This window comes from Setaria viridis, chromosome 9 (assembly GCF_005286985.2).
Source record: "Setaria viridis chromosome 9, Setaria_viridis_v4.0, whole genome shotgun sequence".
Lineage (NCBI taxonomy): Eukaryota > Viridiplantae > Streptophyta > Magnoliopsida > Poales > Poaceae > Setaria > Setaria viridis.
Genome location: NC_048271.2, coordinates 3,891,527 through 3,902,740, shown reverse-complemented (window position 1 = coordinate 3,902,740; position 11,214 = coordinate 3,891,527). Strand labels below are relative to the sequence as shown.

The window sequence follows — 11,214 nt, the reverse complement described above, 5'->3', positions numbered from 1 at the left end:
AGACTAATCACCATGATTACATCTATTCATACTAAGAACATATGCTAGCTAGACATATGAGAATAAACATGCATCATAGTAGATCAAAGTAAGCACAAGATTAGATTGATAGACATATGAGAATAAACATGCATCATAGTAGATCAAAGTAAGCACAAGATTAGATTGATATCACCAACGTGTGTATATAAGCCTTGATGATGACAAGGCTCAGCTCCAGAACTCCACCATGGCTTCGCCGCGCAGGAACAACCATGGCGGCTAGGGTGTAGTCTAAGCCATCTCCTAGACAACCTCGAGGACTTGCAATGCCACTCAGCTCCCTTTGGTGTGTGTCCTTCTATTCATTGACTTCTGGTGGATTGATCTTCGGGCTCGATGATTTTTTTAGGGTATTTATAATCTGGAGAGTACGTGGCAAAAATTGGAAGACGAGGGGGCGAAGGAAAATCCCAGGCCGATCAGTCTAGGGGGTTCAGGCTGATCAGCCTGGCCCTTCCTTTTAACCCCTCACGTCCAACTTCGTCGCCAAGTCTTCTCTGATGTTCTGAAGGTTTATTTTTGTATGCATGTAGACCTGGCACGTCGATAACTTCGAGATGAGATTGATGTTTGATAACTTTCCAAATTTTCGCTTGATCTTCTTTGATTCCTCTTTGATCCCGAAGTGATACTTACCATATCTTCACAATCTTAGTCCTTAAGTAATTTTAGAGGAGTGCTTGCCAAAAATAAGTGTCGGAGATGGCTAGAAGACCCCTGGCCGATCAGCTTGGGCTTCACCAGGCCGATCGGCCTGGGCTCTTTCTGAGCCTGCTGGCCTTCGTTTTTGATAGGTTCATTGCTCGTCCGAGGCTTTATCCAAAAGTATAGGTCAAATTTCCTTAAAAAGAGAATATCCTCCAAAATACAATGCATATGTGAAAACGGGGTTATTTCAGGTGCCAAGTGGCGGGTTAGTATAAGAATATGTATGAAAACACTACATAAATAGCATGTGCTAATAACGAGCGTACACAGTGCTCACCAATTAGGAAAGAACCACGTTAGCGCTCGTAGCATCTCAATCTCTTCGTCCTCAAGCGCTCTCTCTACTGGGCAACGAGGATTTCCACTCATTCTTCAACTGGTGGAGAGTTTTGCAAGGCAGAAACCCCGCGCAACAACAAAGATATATGATAAGCTTGTAAGAATCGAAGACCTTCTGCATAATTTGTTAATTAGAAATTTCGTAATGTCGACTTGTAACCACTTACTTTGATCGCAAACCTCAGAACTTGTCCTGATGCCCTCCATCCTCAGATAACATTATTGCTTCCATAGCTACGATGAGCCTAGTGAGGTTGAGTTGATGGTATCAAGTTACTACACGAGCATGATCAATTGAATTTAGTTGAGGTTGAGTTGTTGGTATCAAGTTACTACGTGGTAGATGTTTAGATGTTATCATGCGTACGAGAGCAGTGAAAGAGTAGTTGAAGACGCATACGTACTCAATGCTCCTGTAGCAGGATTGCCAGGGTTGCGTTTGGGTTTCATTACTGTAAGTTCCTGCCATTTTTTCTTGTGCCAATTCATTTTTTTCCTTTTCATTTTCTTTTTACCAACAATAGGTTAGCATTGGAGGCATATGTTTTTAAAACCGGTGCTCACCGGTTGGGAAAGAACCACGTTAGGGTTCATTGCCTCTCAATCCTCATCCTTAAGCTCTCCCTCTGCTGGGCAAAGAGGATTGCCACTCATTGTTCAAGCTTCACGTTTTCCTTTGACAACGGCTCCGGTTGCTTCTGTTAAGACGGTTTATTAGTGTCTTCAATAAAGCAAGGGTAGTAATTCGATTCCTATCATCCTATCATGGAAGGAAGAAGAAGAGGAGATCGCCATCACGCACCTCTTGTCCTCTTTGAGCCGTGAGCCCATGCATCAGCCCAACACCGCTCAGTCCTTGTATTATTTGGTTGCAAGACTGAAACAGCTAGAGAGTTCTGCAAGGCAAGACCAGAAACCCCCTGCAAGAACAGAGATATATATTTATATGATAAGTGTGTAGGAATCGAAGACCTTCTGCATAATTAACTAACTAGAAATCTCGTAATGTTGAATCGTAACCACTTACTTTGATCGCAAGCCTCAGAACCTGTCCTGATGCCCTCCATTCTCAGATAACATTGTTGCTTCCTTAGCTATGATGAGCCTAGTTTCAAGTCAGAGGAGGTGCTGGAGTGGACAAGTAGAATATGTGTAGACAACTAGAGTCGACCGAGTTAACTAGGAGGCGGTAGATGGTTAGATGTTGTTATGCGTACGAGAGCAGTGGAGTAATGGTTGAAGAAGCATACTCAATGCCCACATGTCTTAAGTTCAGAGTAGGGACTGCTAGGGGCACGGATTCTGACATGTAAAGAAAACCCACAAGATGTACGAGGAAAGTAGGTCTAGGTGATATAATAATGTTGTTGTAATGCTAAACAGAGGGGAAGCAACCCACCTGGTGATGTAATTATCCACATTCTAGAAGCATGGTTCCAGGTCATCAGGCTTAGACCCTGTTTGGGAGGAGGGTGCTAAAATTTAGTCCTGGACTAAATTTTAGTCCTTTCAAAAAGAGTGCTAAATTTTAGCCTTTGGGGGTGTTTGGGAGGGAGCCTAAAGTTTAGCAACTGCTGTACCAAATGACCCTTTTACCCCTGGAGCGGGCATGAGCCAGAGGTGCCGGCGAGCAGCGCCGTCAGCGCGGGCGGGCGGGGCCGGCGGAGGCGGCGGGGTCAGCGCGGGGCCGGGCGGGGCCGACCGGAGGTCGCGGCGGCGGCGGCGGGCGAGGTGGAGGCGGCGGGGTGAGGTGGCGGCGGCGGGGCCGATGCGGCGAAGGCGGCGGGCGAGGTGGCGGCGGCGGGGCCAGCGTGGGGCCGGGCGGGGCCGGCCGGAGGTCGCGGCGGCGGCGGCGCGGCGAACGCGGCGGGCGAGGTGGAGGCGGCGGGGCCGGCGCAGGGTCGGGCGAGGCCGGCCGGAGGTCACGGCGGCGGCGGCGCGGCGAAGGCGGCGGGCGAGGTGGAGGCGGCGGGGCCGGCGCGGGGCTGGGCGGGGCCGGCCGGAGGTCGCGGCGGCGGCAGCGAGGCGGAGGCGGCGGGCGAGGTGGAGGCGGCGGGGCCAACGCGGAGGTCCGGGAGGCGGAGGCGAAGGGAGAGAGACAGGGGGAGGAGAGAGAGGGGAGGGGGGCAGAGGGGAAAGTGATCCGGGGGACCACTTTTTAGTCCATTTAGTCCATTTTAGCTACCCCCAAGTGACTAAATGATTAGTGGGGGGCTAAAGTTTAGCTCACAAGATTTAGCCCACCTGTTTGGGAAGTTTGGGGGCTAAAATGGACTAAAGTGGGGGTGCTAAAGTTTAACACCCCTCTTCCAAACACCCCCTTAAGATGTGAAATTATATATCCTAGCAGTAGCATTCAAAGACTAATGTATCTGCTCAACCATACCGTGTGACATGTTATTGCATGGCATCATAACTGTACTGTGCATCAAAACTCAAAAGAGACGTACGAGAATAGCTTCATTTTAAACGCTGCGCATGCCACCACGAGAACGTCCCCGCCGCTGCACAGTGAAACTTCGTCTGACGCAGCTTGTGAGCTTGCGACCGAATACCATTACTCCCTTTTCTCAGCGGACAATATGAACTTGACCAACACAATATCACGCTACACCGGAGCTGTCCGACCTTGAAATATGCATTGTCCTGGTGCCTCCCGTTCCAAATTTTATTTCTGACCATTTCACTATCAATTGACTGGAGAGGTGCATGGCACTACAATAACAAGAGTGAAGATGCAACGGGGAGTGAGATCACTGACCTGCATATATTTTTTTTTATTGTCTGGTACTTCTTCTAATTTTGCATGGGATTTTTTTTTTGCTTGAACTTGGATGCTGAAAACGCTGCCATGTCTTGAAACGAGCCATATTTTTTTTTATTGTATGGACGTTTTATCTCTTTGCTTTGGCCTCCGGTGAACAGCAATCGCAAGAAAGAGACGTCAGCAGCGTGGTTTGGTCTTTGGTGTACCGCGTCGGCGGCGCGTCGCAGCCAAGACCTTTTGCCCCGCCCGACCAACGCACACAACCAATCCGTGGACGACACGTCACCACCGACCCCACCCCACGGCCACGGGTTGTCTTGTCCCCGCCACCGAAGAATCCTCCTCCCTCAGATTCGAATCCAACTCCCCCAACTCGCCGTCGCCGCCTCCTCCCTTCTTCTCCTCTAATTCCTTTCCTTTCCCCAGCACGAAACGCCTCCCGTCCACCAGGCCATCCTCCGCTCCTCTCCTCTCCTCTCCTCGCGCCCAACTCGGCGGAGCCACGCATTCCCGCTGCCACCACCGCCAGGCTATTTACCGCACGCCTTCCACCCGGCCCCCGCCGGAGCGCATCGACGGCCGGCCCCGCGCGGGCGGTCGATCAATAACAAACAACAAGCACGCCATGGCGCGCCACCGCGGCGGTGGCGATCTCGTCCACCTGCTCCTGATGCTCCTCCTGGCTGCGGCGCTTCTCCTCGCCCCCGCCGCCGCCGAGACGGAGGCGGAGGTGGCGCCGACCGCGCCGGCGCAGGGCGCGTCCGAGGAGCCGGAGGCGGCGGCTGCGCAGCAGCAACTCCTGCCGCGCCCTCTCGTCATCGATCTCCCGTCGGCGGCCGCATCAGAGCTTGGCGGCGGCGACGGCTCGGGCGACGAGTTCCCGCCGGAGGTGCGGTGCGCCAGCTGGCGGCTCGCGGCGGAGGCCAACAACCTGGAGCCATGGGGGGCGGTGCCGGCGGAGTGCGCGGCGCACGTGCGGGACTACGTCACGGGCACCGCCTACCGCTCCGACCTCGAGCTCGTGGCGCGGGAGTCGGCCGCCTACGCGCGCGCCGCGCCGCTCGGGGGCGACGGCCGCGACGCTTGGGTCTTCGACGTCGACGAGACGCTGCTGTCCAACCTCCCCTACTACGCCGACCACGGATACGGGTGACTTTGCCTTCCCCCTCCGACTCTCTCGCGTCGCCGTCGACGAAAATGGCAGGAATCTAGCCACGAAATTCCGAGCATCGATTCGATTAGGCAATAATAAAAAAAACGCGTTTGGTACATGCCACCCAAAATGGCAAAAATTTGGGCAGCAAACAAACGGCAACGAATTAGGCATGAATCTCTCCACTGAAAATTGTCTCACATGGTTTACGTGATTTCAAACCGCAGGCTTGAATTGTTCGACCACCACAAGTTCGACGAGTGGGTGGAGAGGGGGGAGGCGCCGGCGATCCCCTCCAGCTTGAAGCTGTACAAGGAGGTTCGCGAGCTGGGATTCAAAATCTTCTTGCTCACGGGCAGGAGCGAGGGGCACCAGGCCGTCACGGTGGACAACCTCAAGAAACAGGGGTTCCATGATTGGGACAAGCTCATCCTCAGGTATACCTTGCACATCATTTTCAAGTCGGTTGCTAATTTACAATTTTACATCAATCTTCTGTGCTATTAGCCTATAGTCATATAGCCAACCTGGCTTCTGGCTATAATGGTTGAATCTAGGCTGCTGCGAAGAATCTGAACTTCTGAAATATAAACATTGTAGTGCCGCAGCCAGCAGCAATGCAGTAGCGTTATCAATGTTGGAAGCAAAGCGCTCTGTTATCCTCTTGTCCTGAAGCACTGAATTCAGTGCTTCATCTCCAAAATACGACTATGCTGTTGCTCTCCTTGTCCAAAATTCTAGTTGACATTATCACTACCATGAAAAAACAGCTACTGTAGGCTAAGGGTCATAGTCCTTTTGTTGAATGCTGAATTTGACATCTTTTAACCTCAGTCAAATTTGTCACCTGGGCACTTTACATGACCAACTTCTTCAACATTCATTGCTTGTACTGGAATTCTGAAACTGTCTTTCCTAATGTCCAGGGCAGCGGCTGACCGCAAAAAGACCGCAACAACCTACAAATCGGAGAAGAGGAAGGAGATGGAAGCAGAAGGGTACAGGATCCTGGGCAATTCAGGGGATCAGTGGAGCGATCTGCTTGGCTCTTCCATGAGTGCTCGCTCCTTCAAGCTCCCCAACCCAATGTATTATATCCCATAACAGAATGAAAAATTAGGGCGGGTGAAAAATGTTTTTTTGATGCCTTTTTCACCAGGCCCATTTCAACTGAATACTGACTCGTGCAAAGAAATCTGAGAATAATTTGGCAATGAAATTTAAATTGTACAAAAGCTTCACTAACTTCATGTAGTACGCATTACCCCTGTAAGTTCGAATGTAAAGGATGAAATGCAGGAGTTATTTTACGAATAAATGGCAGGTCCAGTGATACGGGTCCTCAAAATTTGAAGGTTACAGGGTGATAATTTCTGCGAATCATGCTAGGTGCCAGAAAGAATTTACGAACTTCGGAATGTTAGCTTCGTTGCCAATTTACCTTTGTTTCGACGAACACGTGCACGGTTTTTGAAGTTTGTTTCGCCGAGCAGGTCTCCCAATCGCAAACAAAGCTGAGCGTTAACATGACTTGTGAACCACAAGATCGTATTTCGTATCTCATTTTGGGATCGCAAGACCGTAGAAGACTCATCACAGTAACAACTATTCATTATCTAAAACGACTTCCTGTTCCTAATCATTTCCTCAAAACTCATATCATTCTGCTAAACAGGAACAACGATATAACAAGAAAATGTAAATAAGTCGGTGTGGCATAATTCTGCTGAAATCGTTTCCAGTTCTTCAGTTGAAATCTACATGTCAGATACAGGAGAGTTCATAAAAAGGGGCACGGCTGGTTTGCAAATTCACTGCACCATCGGATCTGGGTTCCCAGCTGCGAGAATATCAAGCAACGAGTTGTGGGGCTCCATCTCTTCGTGCCACAGTGGCAGCTTGTCGCCAGGGTAAAAGTTCCTCTTCACACCATCGGCATTTATCTGCAGCACAACCAATTCTGTTAGTTTCCAACTTAGAAAAAGATCAGTCAAAATTATCTATTGAGTACCCACCAGACACAGAACACTGGCAAATAGAGTCAAATGAAAAAAATGAGGGTGAATGGAAAATGCATGCATACACTTAAAACATACTTTGCAAAGTCACCATGTTCTTGCAAATCAAGCATTATTTCCCACAAGGGAAAGAGCTCAAGACAATGAAAACAAAGCTAGCACAGAATACTCAATTGAATAAATACTTATGGTTTTCAATTACAACTGCTTGATTTTTACTTTAGAAGAAAGATATAACAAGACCCAGTATGTAGATTTGCAGAAAGTGCCATCATAATAGAAAACCCATAATATCACCTAGTTTAGGTATTTCTGACATTTCAAAATTTCTGAAACAAAATAAAGGAAGCATGACAATTGCATCAGACAAGAGAACTTACTGTAACTGTGCGAACAACCCCTCCACTAGCACCATCACGGGCCATTGCAAGGGAAACAACCTTCACCACAAATTTCTGCAAATATGAAGTAAAGGAACCAGGTTAGGAAAACTGGACCTAGTTTTGTACTCTATTCTTCTCTACACGTTTAATAATCTGTGTTCTATATTCCACATAGGAGAGAAAACATCTTGTATTAGTAACCAGAGTAAAGAGGGAACCTAGAGATGTACCTCTGCCTCCTCCTGGCTCATTCCCTCTCTCCATTCATGATCAAGCAGAGCATACAGGTAACTCGAACCTGAACCTGGAAGAAGTAAGGGATATTTCCGTAAGTGTCAGAAACAGCAACATATAGAAAAAATGATTAGGAAGATAATATGATCCATACTTTTCAGCAAATACATCTTTTTCTTAGCCAGATTTGGGTTACGAACATTCAAATATCATGTAATGCAAAAACTATGTAATTTAAATACTAGATCATTAGCAGGCGCATAAGGTATTTTGAAGAAAGCACTGCAAGTTACACCAAGGACAATGACATGAAAAAAATATGAGCCATGTAGTGTATGGGAGAAATTTACCTCCTATTGCAAATGGCTGCCTCAGAATTGTTCCACCAAGGGGAACGGAGAAAATTTGGCCTCCTTCATACTTGTCCCATCCTCCAATGATCATGCCAGCTTGCAACATGTTCTGGACATTGATAACAAATATTCATTATGAAAATTCGACAAGAATTTAGCATCAAATGTGAAAAACAATGCAATATGTCGTGTTTATCAATGAGGTCAGTAAAGAGATTTTAATAGTCTGTGTGCTAGAATGCTATAAAACATACCTTGTTCTGATAGGCTAGCAACCTAATCAAGTTGGCTGCAACTTTAACAGTAGCTGGTTGCCCAAGCTGGATTCTGCACAGGGAGGGTAACTTTAGCATCAGCTACCTTGCATGTCAAAAAATTAATGTAACTGTATACCACAGTATTTATAAAAGAGATTAAATCTCATCTAGTTTATTGTTTCATTCAATGAGAAGATTATTGTTAGGCTGTGTATGAGAACAAACTTACGTGTGCTGGTGAAGGAAATAACGTACATAATCAGAAATGACCTGTGTATCGGCAGCCTGCAAAAAAAGCAAGAATTTTACATATGAAATGACGAACTTGCAAACAGGAATGTGTCATCTCTGGCACAATACAGTGGACTGCAAAGGAGAAATTCCTTTCTACAAAGAAAATAAAAGATAAGGCAGCATAAGAACAGCATTATGAGCTACTGGCTTGCATTTTGTCTGACTAGTTCAGAACAATAATCATATATAAACCACTGTGTAAATTAAGTGCCCTCTTGAAGAAAGTGCATTAACTTGTCAAAGGGACAAATTGAAGTTTCCACCCAGCTTAATATGAAAATAAAATTTTCTACTCAAGCATGAGAAAACAAGTAAAAAGCTTCAATCTTCAAAATAGCATGGACACTTACAGATCCAGAGCGGCAGACATACACATTGTCAGTCAGTTGAGTAATCTTGTCTGAAGCACGGTTCGCCACATACATTCCTACAAATTCAGGCAACTAAAAATATCAACATGAAGCCCAAAACAGGAACACAACAGCTTAATGCTGAATTTAATAGGTGAGTGGAAACACCGCAAAAGCATTTTCCTGAACTACTTAGACACCACATGAACTTAAGGAGTCAATCACAAGAATACAGAGTTCAATTATGCAGAAGACACCATAATCATCCCTTGGCACGTAATCTTATCATTCATCAGTGTTCAATGGACATGGATGCATGTTCAGGCGGCTGATAATGCACTTTTTTTTTCTGACATGCTAAATATCATATGGAATTCAACATAGGCTCAGATGTCTGACTTGGCCAAAAAAAATTTTACTCAGGAACAAAGAGAAAATGATCTCAAAGATTCAAACAGGATGAGGAGAAAGTACAACACCCCCTCAACATTACTCTCACCTACTGCTAGTACTAAAATTACTCTAATCTCGCAAGTTGCAGCTGCGACTAACAGATCAATCCCCTAATATCGCAAGTGGGGCAATGAACCAAGCAGTCAAAGTAGTTCGGCAGCGCATATCACAGCCGGCAACTTCACCAGCTATCCCTCTCAATTCCCAACGATCCAGCGAAAACCTAGACCCCATCGCCATCCCCACACCAAATCTACCCCCAACAGGCGGCAGGATTCGCCGCGCAGACAGATCGAGAGGGGACCGAAGGGCCGTACCAGTGCTGGTCCTGGAGTCGGCGCCGAGGATGACACCGCCATCGTAGCAGACCCCGACAATGGTGGTCCCCATCCGGTGCTCCCCGGTGGTCGGGGCCTCGCCGACGGCGGCGGAGGAGCACTCATGAGAGGCGGCCATGGCGGAGCGGGCGAGATCAGCGGCGGCGGCCAAAACCCTAAGCCGGCGAGGTGAGCGGAGCCGGGCGAGAGCGGTGGTGGTCTGGTACTCTGCTTCGATTCGGTTCTTCGTTCGGCTCTGCCCTCTCTCGCAAGAAAGAAGAAACCGAGGAGACAGAGAAGGCGGGCCGTGTTGGGCTCGGTGTGGTGCGTCTAGTTGGGCCGGGCCCAAGCATATCATTTTGGTTTAGGCTCTCATTTCTATTAGGTCCCGTTTGGATCATTGAAACGGATCATTGGAATTGAATTCCATTCTAATAATCATAATTTAGACACAAATTAATTAATCTAATATAATTGTATGTGGAATATATTAGTATATTATTATTGGTGATATGGGAGAGATACTTATGCGCTGCACTTCTACTATAGGGAAGCGAGTACAAGAGCGTGCTATAAGAATTGAATTCCATTCTAATAATCATAATCTATAGAATCGATTTCCATCTCACACCCTATGATTTTAAGATAGGCTTATATCTAAACTTTGGAAGGTTGTGGAATGCCACGTTCCAAGATAAATTAGCCTACTCCATTAAGTAGATTCCAATTCCTTCGAATGAAGGGATCCAAACGGGGTCTTATTGGATTTTCAATTCAATTTGTTTTCAGTAACAGTAACCGATTGAGCTGAGTTTTAACTACGATTGCCTGTTGCTCGTGCACCATAATCGCACATTGCACAATCGATCCTGACCCGTTTCTTTTCCTTTTTTTTTTGGCTGAGAATTTATGTATGTGTTCTCTTTTCTTTTACGAGAAGTCTTGATGGTGACATGCGATTAAACATGTTCCTGCCGGAGCTGGACGACCATTCTTCACATCATCAGCTCACCTCATCACTTGAAACTAGCAAATTTTAGTGTACGAGTACATTCAGATTCATCTCGCGGTGGCTCCCTAAACTAAACTTTCAGCCTTTGTGTTGTTGCCTCAACTCTCAATCCAGCTTCCACTCAACTTGCACCATTCTCGATTTGCTGTCAACTGTGACTCTCAGAAGCGCAGCGAACTCTGCCCGCACCACAGTCGCACACCTACCTCATCTATATGTACTCTTCGAATCGCCACCGACGATCTCTAGCAAGCAGGCTCCAACTCACCACCTTCAGTTTCGTTGCCCTTGCTTATCTGAACATTCAAGAGGGTTTTGCAACGAGGAGTGTGACAGTGGCAAATGTTGCCCAAGTTGACGACCATTCTCGAATGCTTTTTTAACCACTTAGTTTTGATGGTAGTCTTAGAGCTAGTCCCGGCGCCCTCCATTCCCAAGTCGCTTTGCTACTTTCTTAACTATATATGAGCCTATCGTCACTACAGTTAAAAAAGAAAAGAAAAGAAAAGAGCATATCTTCCAACTGTCAACATT

General features: G+C 47.0%; 2 protein-coding genes across 2 annotated transcripts; one reads left to right on the top strand and one right to left on the bottom strand.

Annotated features, from left to right (window-relative positions):
• The first annotated feature begins 4,330 nt into the window (after positions 1 to 4,330).
• Positions 4,331 to 6,363, top strand: LOC117839987 (acid phosphatase 1). The gene is made up of 3 exons (XM_034720439.2): positions 4,331 to 5,005; positions 5,237 to 5,446; positions 5,936 to 6,363. Exons 1-3 carry the CDS (start codon positions 4,482 to 4,484, stop codon positions 6,111 to 6,113), a joined length of 912 nt encoding a protein of 303 aa, XP_034576330.1. The 5' UTR covers positions 4,331 to 4,481; the 3' UTR covers positions 6,114 to 6,363.
• A 239-nt stretch (positions 6,364 to 6,602) lies between these two features.
• Positions 6,603 to 9,932, bottom strand: LOC117839988 (proteasome subunit beta type-6). Its single transcript, XM_034720440.2, has 8 exons — positions 9,669 to 9,932; positions 8,899 to 8,975; positions 8,484 to 8,539; positions 8,252 to 8,324; positions 7,995 to 8,106; positions 7,641 to 7,714; positions 7,408 to 7,482; positions 6,603 to 6,952 (listed from the first exon to the last, which is right to left on the bottom strand). The coding sequence occupies exons 1-8, from the start codon at positions 9,805 to 9,807 to the stop codon at positions 6,821 to 6,823; spliced, it is 738 nt and encodes a 245-aa protein (XP_034576331.1). The 5' UTR covers positions 9,808 to 9,932; the 3' UTR covers positions 6,603 to 6,820.
• Positions 9,933 to 11,214: the final 1,282 nt, after the last annotated feature.

Coding starts and splice junctions, on each gene's coding strand:
- LOC117839987 (XM_034720439.2), top strand. CDS start 4,482: ATGGCGCGCCACCGCGGCGGTGGCGATCTCGTCCACCTGCTCCTGATG. Junction 5,006..5,236: donor TACGCCGACCACGGATACGG/GTGACTTTGCCT, acceptor TTCAAACCGCAG/GCTTGAATTGTTCGACCACC. Junction 5,447..5,935: donor TGGGACAAGCTCATCCTCAG/GTATACCTTGCA, acceptor CCTAATGTCCAG/GGCAGCGGCTGACCGCAAAA.
- LOC117839988 (XM_034720440.2), bottom strand. CDS start 9,807: ATGGCCGCCTCTCATGAGTGCTCCTCCGCCGCCGTCGGCGAGGCCCCG. Junction 8,976..9,668: donor CGACTCCAGGACCAGCACTG/GTACGGCCCTTC, acceptor CTGAATTTGTAG/GAATGTATGTGGCGAACCGT. Junction 8,107..8,251: donor TGCTAGCCTATCAGAACAAG/GTATGTTTTATA, acceptor ATCAATGTCCAG/AACATGTTGCAAGCTGGCAT.